This window comes from Podarcis muralis, chromosome 8 (assembly GCF_964188315.1).
Source record: "Podarcis muralis chromosome 8, rPodMur119.hap1.1, whole genome shotgun sequence".
NCBI classification, from domain to species: domain Eukaryota; kingdom Metazoa; phylum Chordata; class Lepidosauria; order Squamata; family Lacertidae; genus Podarcis; species Podarcis muralis.
Genome location: NC_135662.1, coordinates 90,889,466 through 90,905,470, shown reverse-complemented (window position 1 = coordinate 90,905,470; position 16,005 = coordinate 90,889,466). Strand labels below are relative to the sequence as shown.

General features: G+C 41.1%; 1 protein-coding gene across 4 annotated transcripts in view; it reads left to right on the top strand.

The window, feature by feature from the left end:
- The window catches only part of TENT4A (terminal nucleotidyltransferase 4A), a 28,310-nt gene extending 16,087 nt beyond the window's left edge, over window positions 1-12,223 (top strand). Inside the window, exons 5-13 of one of the 4 annotated variants that reach the window (XM_077933586.1) lie at window positions 738-845; window positions 3,709-3,837; window positions 5,012-5,225; window positions 6,856-6,982; window positions 7,323-7,423; window positions 7,634-7,800; window positions 9,070-9,228; window positions 9,509-9,578; window positions 10,242-12,223. In XM_077933586.1, the coding sequence (XP_077789712.1) occupies window positions 738-845; window positions 3,709-3,837; window positions 5,012-5,225; window positions 6,856-6,982; window positions 7,323-7,423; window positions 7,634-7,800; window positions 9,070-9,228; window positions 9,509-9,578; window positions 10,242-10,267 (1,101 nt within the window). In that variant the 3' untranslated portion in view covers window positions 10,268-12,223. Of the gene's footprint in view, window positions 1-737; window positions 846-3,708; window positions 3,838-5,011; window positions 5,226-6,855; window positions 6,983-7,322; window positions 7,424-7,633; window positions 7,801-9,069; window positions 9,229-9,505 lie in introns of all 4 variants that reach the window. The other 3 variants (XM_077933584.1, XM_077933583.1, XM_028738425.2) reach the window with 3 other exon arrangements.
- Window positions 12,224-16,005: the final 3,782 nt, after the last annotated feature.

Genomic DNA, 16,005 nt, shown 5'->3' with positions numbered 1-16,005 from the left:
TGTTCTGATGGTAACACTTTGCAAAGGATGCTGAAGCTCCTTTAAAGTGCCATAAAGGCTGCATACGTTGGTGCCAGTTCAGTGTCAAAAGAAGAACTTGAGTTAGCAGGAGCATGTGTTGACAGTAGGGACGCGGGTGGTGCTGTGGGTTAGACCACAGAGCCTAGGACTTGCCGATCAGAAGGTCGGTGGTTCGAATCCCTGCTACGGGGTGAGCTCCCGTTGCTCGGTCCCTGCTCCTGCTAACCTAGCAGTTTGAAAGCACGTCAAAGTGCAAGTAGATAAATAGGTACCGCTCCGGCGGGAAGGTAAATGGCGTTTCCGTGCGCTGCTCTGGTTCGCCAGAAGCGGCTTAGTCATGCTGGCCACATGACCCGGAAGCTGTAAGCCGGCTCCCTCGGCCAGTAAAGTGAGATGAGCGCCGCAACCCCAGAGTCGGTCACGACTGGACCTAATGGTCAGGGGTCCCTTTACCTTTATGTTGACAGTAGCAACATTGGCATGGTAAAAGAAGCAGTGCTTATGGGTTGAACAGATATTGGGTAGCTACCGCAAAGCGGCTCTTTGCAAGACTTATCTAGATCATTGTGAAATTAATTTTATTCACTGCACATCATCTGCATTGATGCAAAGTTAAATTGTCCTTGTAAGTCATGCTTGGATATTTTAATTTAAAATAAAAACTGTTGGTCTACTTGTTGGAGTTGGTTGAATGACTGGTTTGAATATCTTTACAGGTACCAATAATAAAGCTTACTGACCAGGAAACAGAAGTGAAAGTTGACATTAGTTTTAATATGGAAACTGGTGTGAAGGCAGCTCAACTTATCCAAGACTACATGAAGGTACAGTCAATAGAAGATAAACAAATTTTGATATTCCCTGATATTTCTATTGCTTTTCGAAATGCAACAATTCATATGGTTACCAGCATTTTTTAACTATGTCATTCAAAGCAGAACAATCCAGCCAGGCTCAGAGTACATAATTAAACCATTTTACACCCTGCCTCCACGCACCATGGGCTCATTAAAGTTCACCTCTTGGTTGCACTTTTCCTCAACTCTGTGACTCCCATTATGGGCATGTGCTCCCTAGAAATAATGAAGCAGCATTGTGCACAATACTTCATTGCTTTCCCTCAAAGCAGTTGCTGCCAACTCCATCCTGACAAAAGCTTTTACAGTGGTGCCTCGCAAGACGAAAAGAATCCGTTCCGCGATTCTCTTCGTCTAGCGGTTTTTTCGTCTTGCGAAGCAAGCCCATTAGCGGCTAAGAGGATTAGCGCTATTAGGGATTTAGCGGCTATTAAAGGATTAGCGGCTAAGCTGCTAAAAGGCTATTAGTGGCTTAGCGCCTTTGAAAAGGGGGGGGGGGAGCGGGAAAAAATTGCGAGACTCACAGGACGTTTTCGTCTTGCGAAGCAAGCCCATAGGGAAATTCGTCTTGCGAAGCGCATCGCAAACGGAAAACCCTTTCGTCTAGCAGGTTTTCCGTCTTGCGAGGCATTCGTCTTGCGGGGCACCACTGTACATTGTAGGCATGGGCAGTCCTCTGAAGTTCCAAGCATCCTAGGGAACATCTAACACATGGAGAAAAATGACAAAGTTTATGGCAGGCTTCTATATGGGGCTATAGCCTCAGGTTGTTGTCTGCAGGAGCCTTTCATTCAAGCATTGGGACATAAAGACTGAGCTTTCCACCATGTCTTTTTAGGGAGAGGGTGACAGCTCTTCATCAGACTTTGTTCACGATGCCACGCCTATTGGGCTAGGAGTAAGGTGACTGCGGACATTCCAGGCCCTCTGAGATTCTATAACTGGATTGGTGGATGCTGGAAACAATTTATCACCTTCTCTTTCAAACTGAGTGCCATTACTAGGGGCAGGTTCCTCTTCTCTCCCTTGTCTGAAATCCAGACATACTGAATCTTGGTCAACATCAAGCACCTGCCATACCCATCAATCATAGAACCAGATTAGTTGTCCAAAATATTGTTTGGTATTTTCTCTTGTTTCATGGTGCAAAAATAAAATAACTTTTTTGCAACTACTTCTGGACCTCAAGTTGCGTGCCGAGGCACCTGAGCCACAAAGTTCCCAGGAGAACAATAAAACACACTGACAAAAAGTATTTTGGTTTATGGGTTCAAATAGGTCACAACTTTATTGGTTACAGACTACCTTGACTCCTGCCCATCTGCAGGGAGTCCCCTTAAGGGTAAACCACTGATAGGAGGTTCGCTATGACTTACATCAAAGAGGGGCACCTCGAGGGGTCCCCGTAGGGGCTGTGACATGGCCCGAGCCCCCGTCCTGCTTTGGACAGGATTCACACCCTGGATCCCTTTAGCATACCTTTACTAAGGAGGGGTTGGCGAAGGCTACAACTGCAATGCCGCCCACCGGGAAAAAGGTGAATGGACTTCCTGAAAATCTCTGGTTAATAAAATGGATAATTTTGGACTGAAAAAATAGCCAAGTCCCTCACCCAGGTGATTTCTTGAGAGCAGTTGACCTCATTCAGGCCTAATTACACATCCCGATCCTCTTAGCCCACTAGTTCTTCTTGAGGCTTCCTTCCACAACTGGGCAATATCTGTATAGTGCCATCCCATTCATTTCTGTTTTTTCCCCCTCCAAGAAGCTCTGGGCTTATACATAGAGGCATTCAGTTTTATTCTCTACTGCCCTGTGAAGTAGATAGGCTAAACTGCAGTCATTTAACAAAGGCTTTCTGTGCACTTCAGGACAGAATAAATTTTGAACCTGCATCTTGCATTTACTGCCGGAGGCATATTTCTTAACTATGTTCTAATGGGTTATCTTCAAGTGAACAGTTTTATCAGTGCCAGTTCATAAGTTGGAGGTAAGCATATCAAGAGTTGGCACTACATATTCACTCAAACCTTGAGCCCCTGATACTGAGAACAATGAATGAACTATACAGTGTAAGTACTCTGTGAACTTTCTATTGCTGTTCTGAAAAAATGGCAAGTTCATACAACATTTTTTGGGGGGATGAAACAAATTAGTAATCTGGTTTTTTAATGTAAAAAAAAAAAAAGTTCTATCTATATCCTGCTGTTCTATGGGGCTCCCAGTGGACCCTTGGGTTTCACCTACTCTGGCTCAGGTGCCTTCAGATTACCCACCCGGCTCGGGAATATTGGCTGAATAAACTAGTACATATTTACAGAAGTTTGTTGCCCTTGAATGATTTTGTATGGATACAATCAGCTGAATCACTTGTTCACTGCATGTACTATCACAAAGGTCTGCCTTGATTTTTCTGATTCCCTGTAAGATGGAATATTAATTTAAAAAAACACTAATCTCTGAATACTTTTTAAGGTTTGGTGGATGTGCTTAGTACAAATACATAGTTCAATTTTTTTATACATCCTTTCACATCCCTTAACAAGTGCAACTTTCTTGCTAACTGTGTCAAAGTTTCTATTTTTGGTGTTAACAGCAGTTCTTGATGCCTTATTTTGTGACACTTATATTTTTGTAGGTAATAAATATGAATTTAAGGAAAATACGTTAGCTCATTCACAAGAATGTATAAAGGCTTTTTACTCCCATTATTCTTTTGGTTTTTTGTTGTTGTTGTTTGTAGAAATCTTTTGTATTTTATAGTAAATAATGATAAACATATCACCTGGAACTTGTCTTACAGAAAATTAACTGTTCTTTTCATTTGCAGAAATACTCATTGCTGCCTTACTTGATTTTAGTATTAAAACAGTTCCTCCTTCAAAGGGATTTGAATGAAGTTTTTACTGGTGGAATTAGCTCTTACAGCCTAATTTTAATGGCAGTTAGCTTCTTACAGGTATGTGATTTGGTACTGTCAGTTTTGAAGAATTCTTTACAAATTTTTGGTTAGCAATTAATGTTTATTTACCTTTATATGATTCTTTTGCTTCAAAACCTTTTGTATTGGCTGTAGATTTTACTTTATTAGTGTGTAATTCCTGCAAGAGTTCTGTCCAAAAAGCAACAAAAGGCTATGGGATAAAGACAGTAGAATCTTTGTGTAAAGTGGGCTGAGAAACATGATGCTGTTCCGCTGTAAACTTTCACTAATCCACAGATTTTGTGTGTATGGTGCAAATGTTGACTCACGTTAGCCCCATGGGGCCAGCATGGCTAGTGGTCAGGGATGATGGGAGCAGGAATCCAACAATAGCTGGAGGACACTGTTTGGGCTATCCTGGGGTTAAGGATAGAGTTCATGTAGTTGTGTAATCATTTTTCAGTGCTGCCTCATACTGCATAACTTTTCAGATAGCGGTAATTGAATGGTTTGTATTTCACATGGCATGTTTAATAATAATAATAATAATAATATCTTTATTGTCATTGCCCCCTCTCGGGGACAACGAAATTACTTATGAATAAAAGATAAAGGGACCCCTGACCGTTAGGTCCAGTCGCAAATGACTCTAGGGTTGCAGTGCTCATCTCACTTAACTGGCTGAGGGAGCCAGGTACAGCTTCCGGCTCATGTGGCCAGCATGACTAAGCTGCTTCTGGCGAACCAGAGCAGCGTACAGAAACGCCGTCTACCTTCCCGCTGAAGCGGTACCTATTTATATACTTGCACTTTTATGTGTTTTCGAACTGCTAGGTTGGCAGGAGCAGGGACCGAGCAACGGGAGCTCACCCCGTTGCGGGGATTCAAACTGCCAACCTTCTGATCGGCAAGCCCTAGGCTCTGTGGTTTAGACCACAGCGTCACCTGCATCCCTTCTTATGAATAAATGGATGTAATTAATTTGAACTGGACTAGTTATGATACCTTCTTGTAGCATACAATTCTTTGAAAGTCTATCTCCTAAAATCTTAAAGTGAGAAGACTATCTGATATTAAAGAAGTTGAGGTTATTTTTGGTTGTTGATAGTTAATGCTCATTTCCAACTTTAAATGGTTCACCATAAAGATGACAGAAGTATAAATGATCACATACACCAGCATAATAAAACTGCTATTTTTCTTCTTGCAGTTGCACCCAAGAATTGATGCTAGAAGACTGGAGGAAAATCTTGGAATGCTTCTAATAGAATTTTTTGAACTCTATGGAAGGAATTTTAATTACTTGAAAACTGGTATTAGAATAAAAAATGGAGGCGCCTATATTGCCAAAGAAGAAATCATGAAAGCCATGACCAATGGATATCGACCTTCCATGTTATGTATTGAAGATCCTCTTCTGCCTGGTGAGATAGCAAGCTGCTTCATATTTTTCCATTAAGAATGCAGATTTAACACAGAGTTTAAAGGTTATCTGAGGAAATCCTTCAAATGGGTGCTCCTGTTACTTGTTTTAAATAATCATTCAGAAATAAGCCCTTAATCTTGCCTTGATCTTGTGATTTCTTTCCACCATCAATTTTGTGTGTGTTTTCTTACCCCACTGTTTTTACTATCATATAATACATAGAGATTAGTAGTAGAATGTAGTATATTTTTAATGTTTTAAATGGTGCTGCTTTTTTTTAAAGACGCCTGAGACCAGAATTTCCTTATTTTCTGTATCCATGGCTGCAAGAATTTCCATATAAGGGCTTAGTAAATCAGTTTTTATATCCTTTCCTTTTCATCCTGTTGCATTTGACTTTTCTGGGGCAAAATTATGGACTAAACACTGCATACTAAGTTTTGTGAAGCATCCCACAATAATAGGGAAGGAGTTAGGGTCCTCAAGATTTGAAAATGCAATAATCCTCTGCTGAGCAAATTGAGTGTTCTCCTAATTTGACCACTTTCACCTTCAGTTGCTGCTAGGCATGAATGTAGCATGAGCCTTGTAAATGACACACAGGTTTGATCTGCAGTGTAGACTATGACTGGAAGTTTCCTACCTTAACGTTCTTGCGTAACAATGCAATTTCCCTTACTGCTGGTTCCTTGTTGCTCTGCACCGCACTCTGGTGTCACATTTTAATAGCACATTATTAACATTACAATCAAAACGTAATACAGTGGTACCTTGGATTAAGAACTTAATTCATTCTGGAGGTCCATTCCTAACCTGAAACTGTTCTTAACCTGAGGTACCATGGAGCTAATAGAGCCTCCAGCTGCTGCTGCGCCACCGCTGCACGTTTTCTGTTCTCAGTCTGAAGCAAAGTTCTTAACCCGAGATACTATTTCCAGGTTAGCAGAGTCTGTAACCTGAAGGGTCTGTACAGTGGTACCTCGGGTTACATATGCTTCAGGTTACAGACTCCGCTAACCCAGAAATATTACCTCGGGTTAAGAACTTTGCTTCAGGATGAAAACAGAAATTATGCAGCGCTTAGCTAAAGTGGTGCTTCAGGTTAAGAACAGTTTCAGGTTAAGAACAGACCTCCGGAACGAATTAAGTTCTTGACCCGAGGTACTGCTGTATGTCTAAATATGTTACGACAACCGTTCCGTAACCCTTCCTTAACGTTACAAACCATGAATGTAGATCCGCCCTATCACTTTGTAACCCTGAGCTTCCAACTGAAAAGCGATGTGAATGGAATTTCTTATTGAGGCTGGAAAATGGACTGTTTTAAAATATATGGAAAATGCAATAATTTATAACAGTGTGTGCATTGGTCACCAGAACAGTCTGTCCGATAGCAGATCGGGTACCTAGGTGAAGTATGGATCACAATATGTGCAGAAAGTGGTTTGTGTATAAGGACTAAGAACCTCTCCAAGCAATCACTGCTTGTTTCAAGATTTTAAGGGGTAAATGTATGGGTATTCCAAGGACAACATGGAATCAGAAGTGTCCATTACTATTCAGCTTTAAAAATGATGAACAGGTCTTGTAGGTCAACATTATTTAAATTTTTAATTTAACCGTTATAGGCAACGATGTTGGAAGAAGTTGTTATGGTGCCATGCAAGTAAAGCAAGTTTTTGATTATGCCTACATTGTTCTAAGCCATGCAGTATCACCACTTGCGAGATCGTATCCCAACAGAGATTCGGAAAGGTAACCAATTTGAGTGTGTTAATTGCATGGCTTCTGAAAATCCAACTTTGCACTATTGGTCTTCTTAAATGGCTTCATAACTGGAGATGTCAGCATACAGTACTGTATCCTGAAATGCATGACTAGCTTAATGTAACTGTGAAACTTGTTTCTTTCTCCCTTCCCCCTTCCTCCTCTCGCTGTCTTTCCTCCATTCTGCATGACAAGCTGTTTAAAACTTTCTTTGTCAAAATGAAGCAAGATTGTGTGTATGCAAGCCTTTATCTACAAGGGTTCTTGATTGCAAACTTCTATCCGTAAATCAGTGTAGATTTCTTATGTAGGTCACTATCTCTTCCAGTACCTTAGGAAGAATCATCAAAGTGACACAGGAAGTGATTGACTACAGAGCTTGGATTAAGAAGAAATGGGGAAGCAAAGCTAATTTGTCACCTGATCTTGGTGAGTAAAGGATTTGAAGTAAAAACTCACACCAAAATTTCAATTAATTTCAACCACATCTTGGTTTGATGTGATATCTGAAGTGAGCATGTGGGTCATGGCTAAAGCCTGCAGTATATCTGATAATTGCATAATATCACTTGTTTACAGCAAGGGACTGTGAAAGGTGATTTATTTGCAAACAAAACTGATAAATGTGTATGCTTACAGGTATTCCAATGAAAGGGAGAGAACCAATATCTGCATGTAATGTAGTCCAGAATGGTGATGCTGAATCGGCATACAGCCAGCCTTTGGCTTTGTCATTTACTGGTACTCAGCAGCTGTCATCAGGCTCATCTGCCTCTTCCGTTTCTTCTCTTTCTGGCAGTGATATTGTAAGTCCCATTCCTCCCCCCCTTGAAGCTGTTTTCTATTTGTTTATTCCTTTTTTCTGACTATAATTTGGTATATCTGTGTAAGATTGCAATAGGACTTCCGTAACTTTTGTTGAAACTAACTGAGCTTGAAACTTTTCCAGTTACCGGTACATTGCTGTTCTCTAAAACTTGATGATTTATCATGCTGTATTTTCAGAAAGATAAAATGCCTATGTCACCTTAACTGTCATAATGACATTTAATGTTAAATCAATCTTTTAATAAGAGAGAAAATAATTTGTAAAGTTTTTTAAAAAGAAAACCACACAGAAGCACTTAAATGAAAGAGCATTATAGCACCAATTAAAGTAATTAGTTCTTAAAAACCTTGCTTCCTTTCTGTTGCAGCCATTTTAGCTCTGTATTTTATGTATTTGGTGTCTTAAAATGCTTCTTAACTTTAAAATGTTTCCCAAGTCCTGAACAACACCATTGAATTTTAATAGGTAGATGTATTAAAGCACATGAAATAACAGATTTAAAAAAGGTTATAAGACAAAGAAAAGTTGTTGCTCATGTGAATTGCACCTTTCTTGCCTATACAACTATATCATCCTCATTAGTATGGGCAGAGCATGGCAGGTTTTACACTTGCCATGTAAAACCTGTGGTGTAGCAGTTAGAATGTCATGCTAGAACTTGGGAAACCAGGGTTCAAAACCCTACTCGGCCATGAAGATCACTAGGTGACCCTCGGCCAGTCGCAGTCTCTCAGCCTCACCTACCTCTCTGGGTTGTTGTGGGGATTAAAGGAGGAGGGGGAGAACCATGTAGGCCACCTTGAGCTCCTTAGAGAAAGAGGTGGGACAGAAATGCAATAAATAATAAAAAATAGTGATCAGGCAATCTCAGGAATTGCTTATTTAAGTCCCAGAACATACAGGGTGTATAGTATATGTAGATATACGTATGGTGTCATGTCCTGGGGGAAAGTCCACAGTTCCTGAATCCCCTTTGGATCTTTCCCCAAACATGATTGCCTTTCTTACAAAGGCTTCCTTGATCTCCAGTGGCATTACAAATTAGTACAGGACATTTCTACAACATTCTTGGTGAAAACCACATCTTAAGAGGACTAAGTATCAGCTTCCTGACATATTTATCATCTTCTGGTGCTTACAGTGCTATTGGTATTTGCTTGTGTGGGTGCTTAAATGAGTAGTAAGCATGTGCTCCTTTCATATTAAAAGAACAACAAACCTATTCCCCCCTTTTCTTTGTCACAAGGATTCAGATACTCCACCTTGCACAACTCCTAATGTGTACCACTTCAATCTCCAAGCACCATCTCAGCTTACAGTTGGTTTACCACCAGCATTGCCTGTGCCAAGTGGTAAAACTCAGTCTGTGCCTGCAAGAACATTGATTATGACTACTAATAATCAGGTATGGACTATATGATGGAAGTTGTCCCATTGGATAGTGGTGATGGTGGAGCAGAAAATCAGTTGGCTTGCAATACTATTCTAAAATGGATTTTCTTGAAGGATTTTGCTTATATTTTACTGTCTGAATGCAGTTTGCATCTCTTTCGGTCACACATGTGGAAACAGCTGTATGAGTCTGGCCTTGGTGAATTGCTAGGAGACAAAACTTAGTAAAAGAAATTGGTAAAGTTGCAATTTAGCTGGCACTAATTGTGACCACTTCCTCTTGTTTCCAGCAGCACAATGGAATGAAGCTGACGGTCAAAGCAGCTCACAATCATACTCAAGGCAGCGGATACAGTTCTTCTGGTAATGGAGCCATGAGGCAGCCTGTTAGCAACCGAGGGCACCACCAACATAACCGTAATATCTGGAGAAGAAAGAAATACAGAGACAGTTTGCCTATTAGCCTTAGCAGATAATGGCCAACCTCAGAGTGTCCACTTAAGACTTACGCAGTATGTGTGACACTAGTCTGGACTTGAGAACAGCACTGGGCATTTCAGTTTGTGGATGTTGCCAAATATCTGCATCCAACCTTGCATGTTTCTTTGTGTGGTGGTGGAGTCCATCTTAAAAGAAATAATTGTGCTTATCTGTGAAGCCTTATTAAATGTGGAAGTTTGTCTTCTGCCTATCCATGATTACTACAGTGCCGAAGCAGCTGTAGCAGAAGTACTGTGAGGACCATAAATGCGGTGTCACCTTCTGCTGTAGCTGCATTTGTTCATTATAGCTTTTTTGTTTTGTCAGAAAAGTATAGATGGTTTGGACTTTCCTTTCCTTTGTAGCAAAGGAAAGGACTTTTTGTGACTTTGCTTGTTGCCTTCCCATTTCTTGTTTAAACTTTTTGTTACCATACTCAAATCAAACATAACTTTTGTGCAATAACTCTGAATGTTTTTCATTTAAGTTATATTTAAGGAATGAAGGGTGTACAGAATGTAATTTTATTATTTGCTTGCTTTACAGATCCTTTCCCAGACTGCATTTTTTAAGTTGGGGTTCACTACGTTAACTCTAGCTAATGGGGAGGGCACAATCTAGTGCTCTTGCACAGGTCATACTTGTTTCAATGTGGATCACGCAAGATAATTTGGACCTTCAATTGATTCCTTAAAACTGGACAGAGATCAGCATAAAGAATTCCAGTCTTTTAGGGTAAAGGTGAATAAGTCCCAGATGTTCATCTACAAATGCTTTTAATTAGTTTTATTTACCCTCTGGTTGGCTCCAAGCATTGTTGCTGAATGAAATATCCAACTTAAAGAATGTGGAGAAAGGAACATATATTGATTCCATTAAGGAATCTGATTAGCAGCGTGCATTAGTTCTGTTAAAAGCAACTACCTGCAATGTACCTTTGGGCTTCTCTATGCTTTTAAAGTATCAGTCTGTTAACTTGTAAAAGAGCACAGTCCCGTGCGACACGATCGTCTGTGGCAGTCACTTGATTTAAAGATGCATACAGGGATTCTATGCAAGTGTGCATTGCCATGGCAACCTCTGTTAACCTTTTTTAAAGCAAGAAAACACATCTTGTGTAGCCCTGGGTTTTTTAAAAAGCACTATATTCTCATTGTCACTGGCTGCATCTTTTCTTTGTTTTAAAGATAAGAAGTCTTAAATCTCAACAGCACTGTATAAGTAGCTCTGCTTAGAGGAGGAGCTTAGAAAGAATTCTGCTATCTTGACATCTGAAGGATATACAGAAGTGAATGTTCTTAACTGATATTTGAATGTTTGACACAGAATGATTTTTCTAATAGTGAGCTTTAGTATCTGTAGGCTTGCCTTGAAAGGTGGTGCAGCACATATTAAAGAAAACATTGTCCGAATTAATGCAAGGCCTTTGGGTAGTGAGAGAAGAGAGCGCAACATTCCAAAGTAGAGTAGCACATTTTGTCTGCAGTTCAGAGTTTAACAAGAAATAAAACTTTAAATATTATTTACCTATTATTAATGAATATTCATATTGGTATTGGTTGTAGCTGCTGTTTTGATACTCTCATGGGCATAAAATGTATATGACTTACTGTACCAGCATCTCTCGGGAAAGGTATGTCATGTTTATGAGTATAAAACCTCTTCATCAGGCAAATTTGATTAAGGCAGAGGCTTTGCAAATGCACACTGGCAGTTGGGCAGCCTGCAGCCAGAAGTAAACAATCAGTGTCTCTCCTAGTCGGCCATAGGTTGTAAGATACTAAGTTTTCTCAGAATAATTCTTGAACATTGTTGCCAAGATCTCCACATACACAAAAGGTTTTTCTGTCTCACAATGCCTCTCAGACCTCATGAAAAGCTTCTCTTGGAACTTGAGGAGCTCCTCAGAGCAGCATCTAATGCAGTGCAAGGGGTTGCAGAAAGAAGGGAAAGTTGTTTGTGTGCCCCTTTTCTCATGCAGAATTGTAGGATCCCAGTCCTGGTGTATATACTGCTCCAGATGAATGATAATTTTACAACTGATAACTATGTAAACAGCAATTGGATTTTGAATTGCCAAAAATCTCAGTCCTGCTTTGATATTGGATGTGTATCTTTGCTTTGACTGTTTTTTAAACCTTGTGAAAGGTTTTTAATAGATGCTGGTACAATAAGGGATCTAAACTTGAATAAACCAGTATTCAAGGGCTGATTATAGACCTGTACTCACTTTTACATGCTAGCAATATTGAATATGTACCTATGTTATGGAAACCTCTGTGTCCTAAACAGAGTCCATTTAAAAGCAGAATAGGCTTAAGAGAAGCAGATATCATGTTCCATTTCAGTCATGGTGAACCAATAAATTGCACTGGCTACCACTCTGGTTATATTATATGCTGCTGTGGATAGCTAATTAAAATATCATGTTCAGTTTCTTTTTGTGTGTATAACAATGTGGGAAGCTAAAATACATATTTTTATGTGAAGTTTTGTATTCTTTGATTTTTAATAAATTTTCAAAGCCAGATGTGTCTGTGGTGCAACTTTCTTCATTTGCCACTGTGACCTTTTCTGTTCATTGTGTTATCACAATACTGTGATCAAGCCAAAAACCTGCCCGATCCTGCATTCTGTTTCACAAATGCCCATGCAGGACATGAGGGTAGCAGATACTTCATTCCCAGATGCTGGGAATAAACAGGAAATATGCTGCCTCTGAAACTGGAGCTTTTATCTTGCTAGCATGGCTCATAGCTGTTGCTAATCCTGTCCTCTAATAATTGGTGTACTTTTTCTTTAAAGTCCTCTAAGTGAGTGGCTGCATGTTTTGTGAATACATTTGTATTTTTCAGTGCTTAATGTCAATAGGAAACCCACAACTCTAATATGGGGAATGTGGGAAATGCTTCTAAGCAATGCAACAGGACCAACAGCTGTATCATTTGTCTAAAGGAGAAAAGAACTTGAAGGACAAAAAGAAGACACTTTCTTCCTTTCTTAATATAGAGTTTTACTGGGAGCCTTCTGTGCCAGCTTTTAAACACTTGCTGAAAGTTTTTCTATTCTGCCAGGCCTATGCAGTCAAGCAAGAGAACACCCCACCCCCCAGGATGGTCTATTGATGTTTGTTTTTAATTTCTTACTGCTTTTAACTTTAATTTTTCTGTGATGCTGTGGTACATTTTTACAATACAGCAGTATAGAAATATTTTTATAAATATAAAATAAAGAAGAGTTACGATTTTTGTTTTGAAAACCTACCATTTTGGAATGATTAGTGGAAACAGTGGTTTTTTTAACTGCTGGCTAATCTTATAAAGCTCTCTTGTTTGTCATTTATTTATTTCATTTTTATCCTACCTTTCCTCCAAGGAGCTCAATCAAAGTTGCATGTATAGTTCTCTTCATAATTGGAGTAGTTTTTAGGGATCCATATATTACTTTCCTTGGGATGCGGGTGGCACTGTGGGTAAAACCTCAGTGCCTAGAGCTTGCCGATCGCATGGTCAGCGGTTCGAATCCCCGCGGCGGGGTGAGCTCCCTTCTTTCGGTCCCAGCTCCTGCCCACCTAGCAGTTCAAAAGCACCCCCGGGTGCAAGTAGATAAATAGGTACCGCTTTATAGCGGGAAGGTAAACGGCGTTTCCGTGTGCTGCGCTGGTGCAGGCTCGCCAGAGCAGCTTCGTCACGCTGGCCACGTGACCCGGAAGTGTCTCCAGACAGCGCTGGCCCCTGGCCTCTTAAGTGAGATGGGCGCACAACCCTAGAGTCGGACACGACTGGCCTGTATGGGCAGGGGTACCTTTACCTTTTATATTACTTTCCTTAGATAAAGTACAGTGGCACCTCGGGTTAAGAACTTAATTTGTTCTGGAGGTCTGTTCTTAACCTGAAACTGTTGTTAACCTGAAGCACCACTTTAGCTAATGGGGCCTCCTGCTGCCGCCGGGCCGCCGGAGCACGATTTCTGTTCTCATCCTGAAGCAAAGTTCTTAACCCGAGGTACTATTTCTGTGTTAGCGGAGTCTGTAACCTGAAGTGTATGTAACCTGAAGCGTATGTAACCCGAGGTACCACTGTATAAACAAAAAATTAGGTATACTTAATTTTTTTCCGGCACCATGATGGCATAGGATCTCCTCACTGGGAACCAGTTTCAGAGTGCATACTTCCTCTGAGCTTGATTTCACTTAAACTTAAAACTGTTTCCAAAGCTTAAGCCACAGCGTGCAATCCCATTATAAAAAGTATTATTGCAGTCGCAGACTTGCAAATTATAAACAGTTCATTTAAGATGGAGCTGGCCTATTAGTGCAATTCTAGGTGGGTCTGCTCCTAAATGTAGGACTTCCCTCATTTCTCTTGATGGCAGAGGTTAATTCAGGATGATGTCTGTACCACTTGCCCCAATCCTGTGTTCCTCCATCTTTTTATCAACTCCTGCCACAGCCTCTTCTAATGCAAGTGTGGGGCCCCAGATGTTTTTGAACTACAACTCCCATCCCCAAGCACTGAGCATGCTGGCTAGGAATGATGGGAGTTGTCCAACAATATCTAGGAACCCAAGGTTGAAAAAGGCTGTTATCATATACCGTATTTTTCGCACCTGACCATAAGACGCACCTAGTTTTTAGAGGGGGAATGCAAGAAAAAAAAATTCTTTAAAGGGAGCGCTGAGCAGAGCCTGTATGCATCAAAGGCTCTGCTCAGCGTTCCCTTTCATGAGCCGCGTGGAGCGTGTGTGCGGCACTTGCAGGCTTTTCCCCGAGGAGGGAGAAAAGCCCCCAAGAGCCACACACACGCTCCGTGAGGCTTGTGAAATAATAATGATAATAATAATAATTTATTATTTGTACCCCGCCCATCTGGCTGGGTTTCCCCAGCCACTCTGGGCGGCTTCCATAGAAACCAAAAAACACTAAAATATCATACATTAAAAACTTCCCTGAAGGGCCTTAAGATGTCTTCTGAATGTCAGGTAGTTGTTTATCATTTTGACATCTGATGGGAGGGTGTTCCACAGGGCGGGCGCCACTACCGAGAAGGCCCTCTGCCTGGATCCCTGTAGCTTTGCTTCTCGCAATGAGGGAACCGCCAGAAGGCCCTCGGCGCTGGACCTCAGCGTCCGGGCAGAATGATGGGGGTGGAGACGCTCCTTCAGGTATACTGGGCCGAGGCCATTTAGGGCTTTAAAGGTCAACACCAGCACTTTGAATTGTGCTCGGAAACGTACTGGGAGCCAATGTAGGTCTTTCAATGTGGTCTCGGCGGCCGCCCCCAGTCACCAGTCTAGCTGCCGCATTCTGGATTAGCTGTAGTTTCCGAGTCACCTTCAAAGGTAGCCCCACATAGAGCGCATTGCAGTAGTCCAAGCGGGAGATAATTAGAGCATGCACCACTCTGGCGAGACAGTCCGCGGGCAGGTAGGGTCTCAGCCTGCGTACGAGGTGGAGTTGGTAGACAGCTGCCCTGGATACAGAAATGACCTGTGCCTCCATGGACAGCTGTGAGTCCAAAATGACTCCCAGGCTGTGCACCTGGTCCTTCAGGGGCACAGTTACCCCATTCAGGACCAGGGAATCCTCCACACCTGCCCGCTCCCTGTCCCCCCAAAACAGTACTTCTGTCTTGTCAGGATTCAACTTCAATCCATTAGCCGCCATCCATCCTCCAACCGCCTCCAGGCACTCACACAGGACCTTCACCGCCTTCTCCCTTGTGAAAGGGAGCACGGCTCTTGCGGGCTTTTCTATGAGGTGGGAGAAGGACAGCCCGTCACTGCACAATCCTTGCACTGATTGACTGTTACTTTGGATACAACCCCAAAACTTATATGTGATTGTGCTATAGATAGAGATCTTCCTTGTGGTGCTTACATTCATTGAACTAATGAGCTACCAAGGGAGATGATGATGATGATGATGATGATGATAATAGAAGAAGAAGAAGAAGAAGAAGAAGAAGAAGAAGAAGAAGAAGAAGAAGAAGAAGAAATGGTTTTTAAAAAACAAAAAAACTCACCCCTTCTCTTCTGGTTTGATTATGAGATTCTGAATTATACTGGAATATTTTCTTTTTTTACAGGAAGGGGGCACTCTTGCATTAGTTTTCCTTTCTGACTAAAAATACTGTATAAAATACAGTACAAAATACTCTGATCTCTTGGGCTGTTGCTTTGCAAAGTGTTTTGCCTTGGTTTCAAAAACTGCTTTTTTGAGTGAAAACAAAAATTCGAAATACAAAGATGTTCAAAAATGTACAGACACATATAGTCATCCACACCTAAAGTTGGCTTTGAGTCCAATTGA